Genomic DNA, 18540 nt, shown 5'->3' on the forward strand with positions numbered 1-18540 from the left:
ATATATATATATATATATATATATATATATATATATAAAGGTGTTTTAAACCCTTCATACACTTTTGCAATATTCTAAACAATGTTTCTAAACTCTAAATGCTCTAAAAAAGCACAGCATGTCATGTTTTCAGCTCCCTGCCTCCTCTGCTCTTTGCCACCTGCAAGCGTTCTTGACCACGCCCACTTCTCCGCTCTGCACAAGAACAGCTAAGCAGCTGCAGCAGGAAGTTTATCCTGCAGCAGTGTGGGCTGCACAAAGGTGCAGGAGGTGTTAAATAATTTATTTTAAATAAATATTCCATGCAGATCATGCGGCTCATCCATCAATAAACCAATTGTGTGTCATGTCCAATCTTATTTTGAAAACCCGCCATACAGCGAATCCGCAATGAACTGCGAAGTATCAATGAACTACTGTATTTTATTAACTATGCACCGTTAGCATCTTTTGAAATGGGGTTATTTGCAACAGTTTAATTTTGACTTCAGTGATGAGCTAAAAATTAGTCCAAGTAGATCCAAGAATAAAGTGAACTGTTGCCATTTTAAAACAACTCCAATCTTTAAAATTTCACAGTGGTTCATGCGAACACTAATTTTAACCTTTTACAATGCTATCAATTTTGGATTTTCTAATTTCTTGTACTATTTTGCTTACAAATGTTACATAAATCCCTGTAAAATATGAGAAAAGAAAAATGGTCATAAAATGGTTATAAAAACAACATGCGTGCATGGAGTTTTGAAATGGGAGTCATTTTATAACAGCAGCACTTTTGTTTTGACACCTCCCAGACTAGCTGTTAGCTTGTCATTCTGATAAGAATTAGACTGTCTTTATTACTCTGGATGTACTTTATTGTTTTTTTTCTTCTAAACTAGACATGAGGACATTCAAAGAGCTATCTACAAGAGGTAAGATATTATTTGTTCATAACTTTTCTTTACAAAACTTTATTTCAGATTACTGAAGAGCTGAAACATGAAACAAAAGGCATAAATGAAAATGTATTAATGTATACATCAGCCCAGTAATAACAAATAAGTATTTTTGCATTTTTCTGATTACAGGTCCTTCTCAAAAAATTAGCATATTGTGATAAAGGTCATTATTTTCCATAATGTAATGATAAAAAATGCAACTTTCATATATTTCAGATTCATTGCACACCAACTGAAATATTTCAGGTCTTTAATTGTTTTAATACTGATGATTATGGCATACAGCTCACGAAAACCCAAAATGCCTGTCCCAAAAAATTAGCATATTTCATCCCACCAATGAAAGACAAGTGTTTTTAATACAAAAAACGCCAACCTTCAAATAATCATGTTCAGTTATGCACTCAATACTTGGTCGGGAATCCTTTGCATGAATGACTGCTTCAATGCGGCATGGCATGGAGGCAATCAGCCTGTGGCACTGCTGAGGTGTTATGAAGGTCCAGGATGCTTCAAAAGCGGTCTTAAGCTCATCCAGAGTGTTGGGTCTTGCGTCTCTCAACTTTCTCTTCACAATATCCCACAGGTTTTCTATGGGGTTCAGGTCAGGAGAGTTGGCAGGCCAATTGAGCACAGTAATACCATGGTCAGTAAACTATTTACCAGTGGTTTTGGCACTGTGAGCATGGTGGTCATGCTGAAAAATGAAATCTTCATCTCCATAAAGCTTTTCAGCAGATGGAAGCATGAAGTGCTCCAAAATCTCCTGATAGCTAGCTGCATTGACCCTGCCCTTGATAAAGCACAGTGGACCAACACCAGCAGCTGACATGCACCCCAGACCATCACTGACTGTGGATGCTTCACACTGGACTTCTGGCATTTTGGCATTTCCTTCTCCCCAGTCTTCCTCCAGACTCTGGCACCTTGATTTCCGAATGACATGCAAAATTTGCTTTCATCCGAAAAAAGTACTTTGGACCACTGAGCAACAGTCCAGTGCTGCTTCTTTGTAGCCCAGGTCAGGCGCTTCTGCCGCTGTTTCTGGTTCAAAAGTGGCTTGACCTGGGGAATGCGGCACCTGTAGCCCATTTCCTGCACACGCCTGTGCACGGTGGCTCTGGATGTTTCTACTCCAGACTCAGTGCACTGCTTCCGCAGGTCCCCCAATGTCTGGAATCGGCCCTTCTCCACAATCCTCCTCAGGGTCCGGTCACTTCTTCTCGTTGTGCAGCGTTTTCTGCCACACTTTTCCCTTCCCACAGACTTTCCACTGAGGTGCCTTGATACAGCACTCTGGGAACAGCCTATTCATTCAGCAATTTCTTTCTGTGTCTTACCCTCTTGCTTGAGGGTGTCAATGATGGCCTTCTGGACAGCAGTCAGGTCGGCAGTCTTACCCATGATTGCGGTGTTGAGTAATGAACAAGGCTGGGAGTTTTTAAAAGCCTCAGGAATCTTTTGCAGGTGTTTAGAGTTACGTCGTTGATTCAGATGGTTAGGTTAATACCTTGTTTAAACAACCTTTTCATGATATGCTAATTTTTTGGGACAGGTATTTTGGGTTTTCATGAGCTGTATGCCATAATCATCAGTATTAAAACAATTAAAGACCTGAAATATTTCAGTTGGTGTGTAATGAATCTGAAATATATGAAAGTTTCATTTTTATCATTACATTATGGAAAATAATGACCTTTATCACAATATGCTAATTTTTTGAGAAGGACCTGTATTTTTATCAAATCCCATATGGCTAGTTAAGGCAGCTTTATTTGTTAAGCACATTTCAGCAACAGGACAACTCAAAGTGCTTTAAATAAACATTATGCTTTACACACAAATATGGTGGAAAATGGCATTAAAAGTTTAAAGAATAGATCTTGCTTTTTTAAGTGCATATAATTATTTTGAATCCTATTAAATACATCCTTAAGTGTTTAAATTCAAAGCTAAGATAGCTCTGTTTGATATTTTAGAGAGAAAACATGAAAATAGACAAATATTGACATACCAATACTAACATATGTTTGTTGGGTAATAAAGTACATGTGCATATTAATATTGCTTTAAAAGCACATTGAGCTACTTTTTTAACTGGCAAAACCTAGACAACTGGCTCAGTTTAAATCTGGAGATCAGAGAAGATGTAAGGTGCAAAGAATGTGAACAACCCTTTACTCTTCAAAAACATGAAGCCTTTTGGTACCCAAAAGAGAAGTCGTTCTTTTCTGCCCCATTGAAGCTGCTCAGTGGTCAACGGCAGATCACCCTGGTTGTAGTGGGCAGCTCCCCGATGTGTACATTTTGAAAAGTACTCTCACAAATATGTACATAATGTGTGTGGCTATGTGTAATTATGTGTGTGCGTTACCCTATGGGCTGCATGTTTCACGTGTGAAAGCTATGTGACAGGTATGCGCTTAGGGCAAGTCACAGGAGAATTTCTGCAGGGAAATGGTTAAAGGTTAGATCATACTTTATTGCTGGCTCTTTCTTTTTTTTCTGTCTCCATTTTTATTTTCTCTTCTATCAACCTAAGTTGTTTTAGCAGCTTCACAATGAAAAATACTGACCACTTGTTGAAAACATTCCTGCATTTATGTGAATGACGATGCATGCATCTATACATTGGGAAATGTCATTTTGCATCCCTTTTTCTTCCTCTTCTTCTTATGGCTGTTCCTTCTACAGGGAACTGCCAGACCCCCTTCAGGGGTCCCCACAGCAAGTCATCCTCCTCCATCTCACTTAGGCTTCTGCGTCCTCTGTACTCACCCAAACTACCTAAAGTACATCCTCTCTAATTGCATCCAAGTCCCATCTGTCATAAAACTTAATATATTGTTTGTGTGTAAATGGTATCCATGCAGAAATGGCACAGTGCCACAGTTGGTGAAGCTGTCGCCTCTCAGCAAGAAGGTTGCTGGTTCGAATATCGGTCAGGGACTTTTCTAGGTGGAATTTGCATGTTCTCTCTGTGAATGTGTGGGCCTTCTCTGGGTACTCCAATTTCCTCCCACAGACCAAAAACATGCATGTTAGGTTAACTAGTAACTTTAAACTGTCCCTAGATGTGAGTGAAAGAGTGAATGATGAATTTGCGACCTGTCCAGGGTGTCCCCTGCTTCTCACACAGTGACTGCTGAACATGGGCTCCAGTGACCCACGCAACCCGAAAAGGAAGAAGTGGGTAAATATAATGGATGGATGGTATCCATGCACAGGTGTATGTGTCTTTGGACAGTCCTGGGCATGTCTTACCAGAGAAAGACCCAAGTTTTGGAGCCGTCATGTCTCCTCCATCATAGATCTCTAGAGAGTCCCAGTTGTGCTCAGTTGCAAATGTCATTACTTGGATCTAAACAATAAACGAGAATAAAACAAATCCACCAATGTAGCTTTCAAGTCTGTACACATTGTCCATTTTCAGTACATGAACATTTAAACAGTACAGCTAAAGTTATAGCTGTGTATACGTATGTGTACCTGTATTCCTGCCCCTTCACTGACATGAATCCTCCACAGACAGTTTAGACCATTTGGGTAAGGTTCAGGGTAGCCAGGAGACAATATCGTTCCACGACGTTCAGTCAAATTGCCACTGCAGGGAACTAGAATGAAGACATAGAATATAAATTTCCAAGAATAATGTATTAACCAAATCGCTAGCAGTTAGAACCGGATGTCAAAATGTAGACTTGAGTGCCCGGAGGCCAACGATATGGTGTTAAAATTACTTCTACATGGAGCCGCAGAGAACAAACGTTATTTGTGCTACAAATTGATGTGACAGCTGAAGTTGTTTGCAAAATGCTAGCTTTCAGCAGTTAAAGATTTCATACTGTTGTTGGAATAACAGTCAGAATAAAAACTCTGCAACTCTAATTATCTATCACCGAATGATTACCCAGAAAGACCGATTGCTTAAGGTTATTTTTATTCTCCAATTTACGTTTGTACTTGGGTTTATGAAGACGGTGTTGATGACTGAAATTTGAGCCATGCAACGAGAAACTTGAGTCATGCAAAGAGAAAATGAACTTTGACAATTTGTTAAACAAAACGAGAACATTATAAACCTGAATGTAGTTTTATACATATTATTTCAATATTAAATTTACTCAAATATTCCACGAAGAAAACTTAATATGTCAAAATAAAAACAAACAAAAAAAGTTGCATGGCTAAATAGGAAAAAACTAGAATGGTAAGTTCTATAATTGTACGTTTAGCATTTTTCTAGCAAACCAGGCTACTCAGAGTCAGAGTCAGAGTCAGAGTTTCTTTATTGTCATTCGCACCTCATGTGGTACATGTGGTGGAGCGAAATTATGTACATGGGGTCCCAGTTACATCCAACAATAAAATGTATAAGAAAAACAGTAATAACATCTAAGAATGATACTCGAGTACTTTACAACATAATCTGTGCTGTAATTAACCCATACAAACACACATTCATACAGAACTCTACATCTCCACAAACATAATCTGAATAAATCATTTTATAGAGACAAATCAGTGCTTTAGATCACATGTATATGCTGGCATTCCAACAGCAAACAAGGGGTATTTGCAAAAGAGTAGAATTTGATGATAAAATTACTTTTGTTACATTTTTAGTTTTACTTATTAGACTTTAAAAAGTGCACATTTCTGTTGCTTGACTACAGTTTTAGAAACCAAACAAGTGCAACAGAAATTGTTGTTTAATCTTCCATGTTAACAAACAACTTTTTATGTGCTGATAATTTATTATTTGCAAACATGCAATTCACAATTTGTAAGTCAACATATTCTATTATTTCACTTTGCAACACATTATAACATTTTTATAGACAGGTTGCACATTCAAGATGGGATAACAGGATGATTTTTTTTTACTGAATCTCAACATAAAATGTAATTTACTTTCCATAAAAGAGGTCTATTCTGAATTTTTGACATACATTTATTTGTTTAAAATGACCTTATTTACTTTATAGTAGAGCTGCATTAAGACCGGTGTATTTTTGGTTTGTCATACCTATACAGGTTGGTGTTGTTGCATTCCACTGTGCCAGGGCACCAGGTATGGCCTGGCATTGAATTGCACTGGATCCTTTCAACAAATAGCCTGGACTGCACTCAAAACGAACGACAGAGCCTGCTGAGAACTCTGAACCAATCCGTCTGCCATACCGGGGCTCTGGCACTGAACTGCACTGACTGTCGCTCGTCCGAGGCACAGCTGCAGTCATGAAAGTAATAAAATTATATGAGAAGCAGAAGAAAAAAGAAACAGTACAAGAGAGAGATGTTCATGCTTGCCTTGTTGTAATGACCTTGTGTGTATACATAAAGTAAGTGGGGAAAAAAAGGGAAATACAACAGCAAATGTTGGCGAACATTACCTTGATAGACAAAATGAAAGCCTTTAGCTGACTGGCCACTCTTAGCATTGAACCGGAGCATGATCTGATTGGATGTTGCAAGTGGTAATGTCTCTCCTGTGACACAAACAGACATTAACATCCATGAAGATGACAATATTCAATTGAAGTTAATACCATAAAACAACTTAAACCTTTCTAATTTTATTAATGCGATACTTATTTATAAAAATCTTAATAAACATACACACAGTCACTTAAAAGTTCAGTATAAACACAGAGACAAACCAGACATGCTGTTCCACACTAATCACACATTTAACTATTCAAGCATTGAACTGTGCAGGTTTACTTCATAAATTTGCCCCCAGCAGGGATTCCACTTCATTTGTGACTCATGTTAAATATAGATCATGCAAAAGAGGAAAACACACTCAACACACACACCACCTCTCTGGCACAGACAAATAGACATTTATATGCAAAGATGTACACAAACAAATGAAGTAACCGCAGGAAATGAGGGACAATGTGGTGTGGTTGACATTTCAAACCTTCATTAACTGTATTAAGATTTGTGTGTGTATGTGTGTGTTTAGTAGGCATACACGTGTGTTAATTTGTTTTTGTGCAAGGGTAACAGGCACAGTTAGAAGGAACGATGTGCTACAAAACAGTTTGCCCCTGTAGGTGAGTGCGTGTTTGTATGTGCGCACACGTGACTGTGTGTACATATGCATGCATGTGTGACAGAGTACAGATACAGATAACACTGTTACATAAAGCCTGCTGTGTTTTATTCTTTTTCACTCCTAGAGTGAAAATATGAACTTCAAAGGACAAGTCATGCGTTCAACGTTATGCAAACTGGCTTCTTTCCTGAGAACTAATTTAGATGGATTGCTGTTGGAAGCAAAACAAAATGGCTTACTTTGCAGTGGCATTTATCAAACATAAAGTGGCATGTTCAAGTATAATGTACAAAAAAATCAAAAGATCTACACTGATGCATAACGTATAGAAATATGCTGTAAAAACAGTATCTTTATATCTGCCTATACACAGTGTTTACACTTACAGCAAGCACTTGTTTCAGTTAAACTCAGAAGCAAACTATAAAATTACTCAAACACTATAAACATTTTTTCTTATTAAACAGCTTTAGATTGTATGGACAAAACACAAACTTATGGCAGCAGAGCAAACATGATAGGATTCCAGATTTCCACAGAAGGAAACCTGGTGTCAGTTCCATGGGGATTTCCCTGAAGCATGCCTACTGGCAATGACACGTACAACTAACATGAAAGTAAAACTCTGAGGCGATGGCATCACTTTTTGCCAGGAGCTACGTTAATCAATATTTCTTCATTTTCATTCTTCAAATTTTGTGATGTGCATTGATTTTGCACCATCTGTCAGGTTTCATCAATTTACAGTGTGTCACCGTGCAATGACTCAAATTATTACCAAGTTTGACTGCCTGAAAGTTAGAGTTGTGTTTGTGTTCTGTATATTGCAGAGCCCCACTGAGACTCTTCCAGCTACTGATTTCTTTTTGTAAAGTTAAGCCTTAATGAATTTTTGCCAAATACATCAACGTCAAATAACCAGCGGTGCTGTGCTCCACAGCCCCAAGAGCCTATTCTTCACTGTTTCATTTTATTCACTTTTCAGATAGTTCAGGATTGAAACAAAGGAGAGGAAAAAAAAAATAAGAGAACAGGTATTTCTATAAAATAAAATATGAAATTAAGTAATAGTAAAAGAAACAGTGGTTAGAAAACTGTTTATTTCAGCGCAATCAGATGAAATCCCCCCGGCTGTATTTGTTGCTGGAAATAGTCGACGGACTCACCTGAATGTGACCCAGCCAGGGAGCTGAGCAATCGAGCATTTTCATTGGCTCCATCAAACAGCTCCACTGAGTCGTTCATTGCCGTCTGGAAAACAGCAAACTGGCCAAACACCACTAAAGAGCACATAAAAATACGTACAAAAAAAAAAGAGTCTTCATTGTTGCCATTTTTATTGCAATAGCTAAAGTAAGAACTATAACGCCATCAAAACGTACTCACCAAACTGTGAGGACACAACGATGTAATAGGAACACGTTTGTCTTGTGGTGTAATTTAAAGGATAGTTTGGAGACAAAACAACACCCTCTGATCCACCGTACTGTCCTCCGCATGGAGCTGGTGATAGAAGAAAAAAAAAAAAAATAGAACTTTTAAATAAAATACACTCTTTATGCACCATATGGAAAACCTCACTGCTTTGTTGAACGCACACCATATGGTCAAGAAACTCAGATGAACCTCTGCATGCATGTTTGACGCCAGTCCAAGAGAACAATTAGCTTCATCTACTGACTGAGATGAAGTCGATTTTAGTTTTTCCTGGTTGATTAGTTGTGGCGACTAGTCTATAATGCACATTCAATGATTTATTTTTATTTTTTTTTTTTTGCCTTTTGTTAAAATGTGTCCACTACTTCATGAGATATTTGGTTACGAGTCAGAGAAAGAAACTCATACACAATCACAGAATATTGTATTTCCACCTGTCCATGTGTCAGGAAATAATCAATATAACTTTTTTGTTAATCCACAGTCATGGCAAAACAGTAATATTCAAATGACAGAATGGTGTCCTTTTATGTTTCCCCAAGCTAATAATTTTCACAGACAAAAAAAAAAAAAAAGACAATCTGTGAATTCAACATGTGGAAACGTTTTCCCTCTAAAATAGCAGATGTGAATCTGTGCCAAGTTGTTAAATGATAAAATGTAATTAGCATCAAAGTTAACATGGTGGCAGATTTATTTTAGAATAAAAAATGAAGTACTATTAGAATAAAATGTGTGAAAAGATAAGAGAGTTGAATATAGACAGTGGTTCCCACTGAGTTCCTGTTTTGTACTGCCCTTTGCTGACTGAACTAAATAGTGTGACCTCTGCATTCGGTGACTTTGGTCTGTGTCAGGGGGTTTTCTGCTCTGGCACAAGCAATTTTCTGAATCTTCACAATGCAAGTGATCAGTGATCAAGTTCAAGTTAGTTTTATTATCATTCTCATCGCATGTGGTACATGAGGTGGAACGGAATTATGTACACAGGATCCCAAATACATCCAACAATAGCAAAAATATAAATTGTAAAAAGAAACAGTAATAAAGTTCTAAGGTATAAACTAATAAATATGCTACATACTAATAGTACAAAACAATATGCCGAACAACAGCAGCATGAACATGAGTCTATGTGAGTAGATGAATATAGATGAATACAGCTGTTTGAAATTATCAGCAGCATGAGATCAGCAGCATGGATAATCTGCAACACATTTCATCAATCAAAGTGGCATTACAGTGATTTATTTATTCATTTTTTCACAGTGACAATCCTGATTAGGAATTAATGAGTCTAACAGCCTCAGGGTAGAAGCTGTTCCTCAGTCTAGTGGTTCTACACTTGATGTTCTTCAACCTTCTCCCTGAGGGGAGTGAGGCAAAAAGTGTGTGTGCTGGGTGAGTGGGGTCCTTCATGATGCAGGTGGCCCTCTTCCTGCATCTGGAGATGTAAATGTCTGTGATGGTGGGGAGGCCGACTCCAACATCTTCTGTGCAGCCTTCACCACTCTCTGCAAAGCTTTTCTTTCTGCAGCTGTGCAGCCTCCATGCCATACATTGATGCTGGAGCACAGGGTGCTCTCCACTGCACACCTGTAGAAGGAGGTGAGGACTGAGCTTCCCTGACCAGCTCGTTTCAGGAATTAAGAGTCTGATGAGCTTTCTTGATCAGACTGGTGATGTTGTTGCTCCAGCTGAGGTTGTCATTCAGGTGCACACTCAAGTACTTGTAGCTGGAGACCACTTCCACCACAGATCCTCTTATGTTCAGGGGTGGGGTGTTTGTTACGTCTGAAATCACCACCCCTTTCGTCTTCTTCACATTGGTGTGAAGGTTGTTCTTCCTGCCCCACCTCTCCAGGTGTGCCACCTCCTGCCTGTAGCTGGACTCATCGTTGTTTGTGATGCATCCAACTGGTACCAGTGATTCGATTAAATTCAACTTAATTTAATTTAATTAAAAAAATACTTTATTAATCCCAAAGATAAATTTATTGTTGTTGTAGTTCATCTTGGTTTCGTTGGAGTTGTTCTAGATGCTGATGGCTTTGGGCAGGAAGGATCTCTTGTAGCAGTCCGTCCCACAGCAAATCCGAAGTGACTGGCTGCAGATGCCGATTCATACACCCAGATCCATCAGACCTCTCGGTCTTCTTGGGCAGCAAGACTGCATGAATGCCGGGCAGAACTCCTTCCCAAACGATTTCTCCCAGCAGCCTTCCGAGCCCTTTGTCACTGCAGACTTAACTGCAGGTGCCGGGGGACAATCTTGGTCCTCCCACTGTCATGAGTTGCATTTCCCACTACCTCCAATATCTCAGTGGTCAGGCACTCGAGCACCGCCTCAAGGTAGATGGCAATGCATCCATGCCACCTCCTTTTCAACTCATTTGGGATTTGGGGCTGTAGTTGAGGTATTATTTGAGCTCTTGAGATGTTAATCAGCAGCTCCCAGTTGTAGAAAACCACCGTGTTGTTATGGTTACGCATCATAACAAATGTCCAAAAGTAAAAAAAAGTTTCAGCCTTTCAGCAGAACATCATCTGATACCAGAGGAAGTAATCATCCGAAAAAAGCTATTTACATCCAGAAAAAAAGATTAATTAAAGTTTTGAAAAGCAAAATTTTAGAATGAATGTAAGAGAGCTACTCCAACATGCAGCCACTTTGAGCGTCGCAATTCTGGAACAATGCATCACTGGTATCTCATTTCAAAATGAACAGCTGAAATGAAAACTGATACTGGTGCTCTCAACTATTCTTGATGAACATATCATCTCAGGACAACCAGGCAAAAATGGACCACTGTCCTATTTCTCAGCTACCTTAATTTGTTTATTTATTTATTGAGGAAATGCCTACAGGTGCGGTTGACTTGTTCCAGAAGTGCTCTAATGCACAGCAGGAACTCACTTTCTGGCCCATGCATATTAAAGTATGAGATTAGATTTATATTTTCAAAATCTAGTTGACCATGGTGTTTAATCTTGTGCATTTTATTTCCAACTTCATTGAACCTCCATCCTGTTTACAATGTGCAAAACCTCCACTGTGCCATTGAAACTCAGCAGCTCACAGGATCAACGTGGTCTAAGCTTCCAGTTATAAACATATGAAATCGTCTTTAGAGGCTCTTAGCCTTATGTTTATGTTAGCCAACATGTTTTTAATGAGTCTCACCAAAAAAGTACAGTATGATTCAGTTAAACTAATGGTAAATAAACTGACACCTTTTTTTCAGGTTTGGTCTGTAGATTTTGATGTCTTAAAGACAAATGCATTGTTTTGGGACCTTTTGGAGGAACACCCATTCCACAGAAAGATGGTGAGCAAATCTGTATTCTCACCGGTTTAAAATATATTTATTTTTAAACTAGAATTTTATTAAAATTGGCTTTGTTTAATAAAAAAAATACCAACTTGAACTTTGAGGATAAAATAGTTAGCTATAAAATATAAAGGTTTAAGGCTCGTTGTTAATTAATACATGCGTGCATGTGTGTGTTTTATACAGACAGGACTGAGCATATAAATAATACGTTTTTAACTTTGTTTTGCATTCTACCGGACTACATGAAATGAGTAAACTGACATTTCAGATATGAAAAAGTAACATATCTTAAATGGAAAGCATACAGTCTAGCCAGCTGCAGTGCATGACACAGTTTTAAACAAAGATCTGTTAGTGCTCACATTATGTGTTTAGGGATGAGCATCACTTAATACCACTCATTTTAGTTCAATATCGGAAAAATTGCAATTTCTTTAAATAAACATTTTTGTGTTTACTAAGTATATTTGGTTGTGGCAACCATCTTTAATCAGGCTGACTTTAACAGTTAGTTATACATGTTCATATATTAATTACCTATCGTCTGAAAGATTTATTAAAATCTATCCAGTGGTTTGTGAAATATTTTGCCAACAGATGCAAGGCACATAATTTATGATGCTTGTAAATAACTATTAAAAAATATGATAAAATGTGCAATAGAAAACAGACAGCACTATTTACAGCAGGAATGACATATTCATTGTTCATAACGTTCTCATATAATTCCACTTCTATAGATATGAATTATCCTTTGAAGTGACTTTTTTGTGGTCTGAGCTTAAAGCCAGTGTGGGTTTTTTCTATCTCACAGCACTGCTACTTCAGAAACCCTATTAACACAACCAACTACTGAATGACCTATGAGGAACAGGCCCTGCTATAGTTCAATTCATCTTAAGCATCCCCAAGAGAGTGAGAAACCTTGAGCATAAATAGTATGTGAGTGTGTGCACACTTACTCTTAGTAAGGCAGAGGTCACTGACATTTATGTAAGTGTCTCTGAATGTGCGTGTACCAAACGGCAGGGAGAAGCACATCCGTCAATGTCATATTTTCCAACACACACACTGCATATTTCTTCCCTCCTCTTCTCATCCTATCTGGCCTATGTATTTCTTGTCTTGTTTGGGTTGTTAGGTGAACCTTTAGTTGCGAGTGAAACTTTGAGGGTCAGACCATTATCCACCAATGACATTAGCCTTGACCTCAGACAGATTTTAATTACCGCCACCTTTGTGTTTGTTGTAACTGTGCGAGCAAGTACCTGAGCGCCACGTTTCATAGATCATGATGAGACACGGGACAACATTCTGTGAATTAATCTGCTGTCAAAGTCAGGGGTCCTATAGCGCTGCCAAGTTATAGGAATATGATTTTTTTTTTGTACAAAATAATGACTTAAATGCTGCTAGTTATAAGCTTGGAAGATCCCTTTAAATACACCCTGGAGGGCTACTCTTTCAAGCAAAGACATCAGCATTTTAGTTTTTTTGGAACGGTCCAAAAAGTCTGCAAAAAAAAAAGCCCTCAAGCACTTTTAGATTTCACAGTGGGGGATCCATGGGTCCCCAAGGATGTATTTGTAACTTAATGCCAAATTCAATGAGACTATGAACATAGACATTAAAATAAGGCAGGCCTTTTAAGCTTTAAGTTTGCTCAGTTAAACTAAATTACAACAGTAAAATTAAAAATGACAGTAGAACTTGGTTTTTACTTTTCTACCAGACTAGACAGTTGTTGCACACCCACCCTTTCATCTTCCTCCTCCTCCTCCTCTCCACCTCCTTCCCTCTGTGCTTTTTTCTTGTTTCCTAAAGCGCCATAGTAATAACCCCGTTTCCTTCCTCTCCTACTGCTTCTGTGCCGTGATATTGATTGATATTTCAGAATTGATTTCTGTTGTGCTGTTGTTTTCAAACCCTCAGGTCTAGAGGTCTTGTCTTGATCTACCCACAATCCCCCAGTGGTGCTGCTCTAGGCTCAGGTGTCAGGCTTATCAAAAGCCTCCATACACACGCTTTGATCACTCACACCCTCTCGCTCAAACACACACAAATAAATGAAAGGAAAAAAAAATGCTATGCAAGTCAGTCTCTTTCTCTCACGCACCCATGCACTTTGATCATCTGCACACGTAAACAGAACTTTTAAAGTTCTAGCACTCATGATCCGTGTCTCATTTCCACTTATGCATACACACAAACCTATGGCAGTGCTAAGGGTGGCAGGAAGAGATCGGGAAATGTGTTTTGAAACGTTCTGAAAGTTGTGTTGCAATTTTAATTTGAGTTTCTTGAGAACTGAAACTGAAGACGATTCAGCACAAACGTATGAATTAGTCATAAGTCAAACATATGGTGGACTTACTAACAACAACAAAAAAACTAAAATGCTTATTTATCAAATATTTATACACAAGCCAATTCATAAAAATGTTGAGATATAAAGGTAACAGGGCTTGCAACTTGCACTTTATGCCTTTTCTTTAAACACCACCCAATTTTGGATTCCAAGTGTAAAACTGAATAAAACATGCAAAACATGGATGAGTACACAGAAGCTTACCAAGGATTTTCTACTCGAGTCATATTTTTCCATCCTACAGTTTTAGATATTGAAACATACGTATTGTAAATGTTTTTATATGCAACTTCAATGTTAATGTAAAATGTGCGATTGACGATGATGTTCCCTAGTCACCATAGCAACATTGGTGGTTAAAAGATACTTCATCTCAAAAGCATATTGGGTACAATACAATAAAAAGGGTTAAAATTACCAGCGGAATCTATGAAAAGCAGCACAATTTACTTACAGCAGGCAAACGAAAACACCCCAATTACCTACAAATTATGTTAGCTGCCAAAAACCACATAAAAAGCCTCTTACAAGGTAGTATTGGTTTAACCATACTGGTTACCGTGTGGCTATAAAACATGCTGAAAGTGTGATGCTGTTTGAATATAAACTGCTTTTGTGAGCTACGGAAAACAATAAATATTTAGTACAAATCAGGACAAATTTGTTATGTTAGGATTTTTGCTAATAAGTCACTTCAAATATAAAATTCTGCATTAGCTTAAACCGACTGTATTCGGTCATTTTAAATGTTTCATAAAACACTGTTGTCCAGTTTTTATTTTATTTTTTATTTTATTTGAGTCATCTAAATCATGTTTGGAACCTCTAAGGTTATTACCTCTGCGCCACTGGATGGCTTTCAATGTTAAACAGCCCAGGAGAATGAGTGAGGACAGTTTTGAGCATCATTAAAGAAGTCCTATGAAGGTTTTGCACACGCAAACATTAAGCTCATGCTTTGTGTCACACACCAATGAGTTTGGCAAGAATACTTTTCTGTTGGGAATTTTTACCTTTACTTAAACCCAGACAGATTTACAACCAGCTTTACTAGTGGGCAGTTTTTCTACCTGCTCCTTGTTTTTTCCTGGCCTACAGTACTGCTGCTGATCTTGGCATTATACTATGTCTCGTTTATCAGAAGATTGCGTAACACTATTGTCTTACAATAGTTTTACATGTTACACACACCACAAACACACACACACACACACACACATACAACACGTTATGCACAGGTAAAAACAAAAATAATCAAGTTTGCACAGGTCTCCAAATACTTTCACAATATCTGAACTACTGAGCTACTTAGACAACAAGCATGTCTTAAAGACATAAAAACCTGGACAATCCTAAATGTTCTGCTTTTGAACACAGACAAGACTGAAGTTTCAGATTTTTTGGATATGAGCATTTTAGGAATACAATTTTCAGTCTTTCATTCTCCTTGGATGGCATTAATCTGGCCTACAGCTCTATTGTTAAAAAAAAACTTGGTTATTTTTGATCAGGACATGTCTTTTATCCACCACATTAAAAATGTTACTAGAACCGCCTTCTTCCACCTACATAATATCGCTAAAATTAGAATTATCTTATCTAAAAATGATGCAGAAAAACCGGTTCATGCATTTGTCATGTCTAGACTGGACTATTGCAATGGTTTATTATCTGGGTGTCCAAATGCTTCTTTAAAAAGTCTTCAGTTGATCCAAAGTGCTGCTGCCAGAGTCTGAACTGGAGTTAGTGGGAGAGATCATATCTCTCCAGTTTTAGCTTCTCTCCATTGGCTCCCTGTCAAATCCAGAATTGAATTCAAAATCTTACTTTTAACCTACAAAACTCTCAACAACCTAGCTCCATCTTACAAAGTATATTAGAAATCTTGTTGTTCCATATTTTCCTAACAGAGCACTTCGCTGTCTGACTGCAGGCTTACGCACGGTCCCTATAGTTTCCAAAAGCAGAACGAGAGGAAGATATTTCAGTTATCAGGCTCTTGTGGAACCAACTTCCAGATTCTATCCATGAGGCCGACACATTGTCCAATTTTAAGACTGAACTTAAGACTTTCCTTTTTGATAAATCCTATAGTTAGGGTTGACTTGTTATGCTGCCATAGGCTTAGACTACTAGAGGACAAATTGACCTCATTTCCTTAAATGATTTCCTAAAGTTGAATAGTTTTCATGTGATATTATTTCTAGCTTAGCATGTGATTCTCGACCTGTCATTGTGTATCTGTTCCTATCAAACCCAGCTGGTCAAAGCAGCTTGTCCTGAGCCTGGTTCTGCTAAAGGTTTCTTCCTCATGAGGGAGTTTTTTCTTTCCACTGTCGCCTTCATGCTTACTCAAGATGAGCGTTCTGTGATGGAGTTGAACTCAAAGCAGTCTGCTTCTCAGATAAATAGTGTTAAATTATTATTATTTTTTATGAATGTTTTTTGTTAACTTATTATTTTTATATACAAATGTTTCTGTTCAGTGCCCTTGACGACTTCTGTTGTGACTTGGCGCTATATAAATAAACTGAATTGAATTGAACTGAACACGTGTTACAGTGGGTTTGTGACAATGACAGGATTATAGTGTAAACACTTCAGTTTTTAATCTACTGAGACACAACTAAACTATATGTATTTTTAAATCTGTGCAAAATCATAATAGCACTGGCAGTCATCTTCTATGTCAAAAGAGCAATTTCAAAAGGTTTTATTTTTTGTATTATTAAGTGGCAATTAAGAGACTGCAATCATTCCACACCAGTCAGAAAACTGCAGAAAAAATCACAAGTAATGTACTTGATATTTTAACTTACCAGAAAAATTTATTTGGTCCAAAATACTAATGAAAAACACAAATTGTAGTTAAATAGTATTGGTCATTTGATATGCACAAAGGAAGCAAGTAATGCTGTAACTATAATCTTTGAAATTGAAAGTTAATCTCCTTAAAATGTGTGATGTGAGTGATATTTTAGCATCTGAGGGTCAGGCCTTCACAACATGTGGGTAAAACTTTGAGCATTTATTACTGAATAAATAATTCTAAGTAATAAAAACATGCTCACCAGAACTGTGTCTAATGCCCACCAACCAAGTTACACACAAGAGAATATCAAGTGCAATTTAAAAGTTTGGTAAGTTAAAAAAAAAAAGAGATTTGTTTGAGCTACATTTTGATCTCAAGAGACCTTTGGAATGTGACTCATGCAAAAAAAAGTTGCAATAAGGATAAAAATAAATAAATAAATAAAATATATTAGAGTAGTTATTTTCAAATTCTGCATCTGAAAAGCTTTAAAGTGATATAGTTTGTTGAGTTTTGGCAGTTTACCACCTGGCCTGGCAACAAGCTAGTTTTGTTTATGAGTGTGACCGTTTGAAATGTTTATTAAGTCTGGATTGTTGCCTTCAGGATTTCCAGCCCTATATTTAAAGACAGGAATGATTAAGCTTCACAATGATGCCAACCATTATACAACGGGATTTCCTGGTGCTACAGCATTTGGCAGGAAAAAAAAAAAAAAGAGTAAATTTTAAAGAAAATTCTAGAGTGTGCACCAGGTAATATTTTGCACAAATGTTTCTTGTGTGCACCAAATACATGTAACAGCTTTATTTATTTATTTATTTATTTTTAGCTTTGAATTTATTAGTATCATCCGTAAAGAAGTTTACTTTTCAAATGTACACAGTAAATGTCTGAATGTTTTTTTAAACCATGAGCTAAATTCCACATTAGCTAAAATGAGCTAAAAAAAAAAAAAAGATTATTTAGGATTATATTTTGTGTGGCACAGTGGTGCAGTTGGTAGAGCTGCCACCTCTCAGTAAGAAGGTTGCTGGATAGAATTCCGGACGGGGGGGCTTTCTGGGTGGAGTTTGCATGTTCTCTCCATGCATGCGTGAGTTTTCTCTGGGTACTCCAGTTTCCTCCCACAGACCAAAAGCATGCATGTTAGTTTAATTGGTAACTAAATTGTCCTGGTCTGAGTGATAGAGTGGACGGTTGCTTGTCTCTATGTGTCCCTGTGATGGACTGGAGACCTGTCCAGGGTGTCCCCCACCTCTCGCATAGTGGCTGCTGGACATGGGCACCAGTGACCCCCACGACCCAGAAAGGAAGAAGCGGGTAAAGATAATGGATGGATGGATTATATTTTAGGTCATACGACAGTTGAAAAGTTTTTTTGTTCTTTTACTGGATGAGTAGCGTATTCGATCTGTGTGGTGTGTGTGTGCAAGTGCACGTTTACGTGCATGAACATTGCCTCTAGGCGGCACTCTATAATAGTGTCTTATTTTATCTCTTTTTCTGTATCTTTCCTCCTTTCTTGCATGACCCCCCCCCCCCCCCCCCCCCCCCCCCCCCCCCCCCCCCCCCCC

The 18540-nt window shown here is 37.8% G+C and overlaps 1 protein-coding gene across 1 annotated transcript in view; it reads right to left on the bottom strand.

Annotated features, from left to right (window-relative positions):
• The window catches only part of LOC119425923 (CUB and sushi domain-containing protein 1), a 432525-nt gene that overhangs the window by 82754 nt on the left and 331231 nt on the right, over positions 1-18540 (bottom strand). The window contains exons 30-35 of the mRNA XM_037693482.1: positions 8398-8514; positions 8178-8291; positions 6341-6436; positions 5974-6177; positions 4434-4558; positions 4209-4305 (exon numbers count right to left, since the gene is read on the bottom strand). Of these exons, the coding sequence (XP_037549410.1) occupies positions 4209-4305; positions 4434-4558; positions 5974-6177; positions 6341-6436; positions 8178-8291; positions 8398-8514 (753 nt within the window). The remainder of the gene's footprint in view (positions 1-4208; positions 4306-4433; positions 4559-5973; positions 6178-6340; positions 6437-8177; positions 8292-8397; positions 8515-18540) is intronic.

This window comes from Nematolebias whitei, chromosome 2 (genome assembly GCF_014905685.2).
Source record: "Nematolebias whitei isolate Nwh7 chromosome 2, NemWhi1, whole genome shotgun sequence".
Classification (NCBI taxonomy): domain Eukaryota; kingdom Metazoa; phylum Chordata; class Actinopteri; order Cyprinodontiformes; family Rivulidae; genus Nematolebias; species Nematolebias whitei.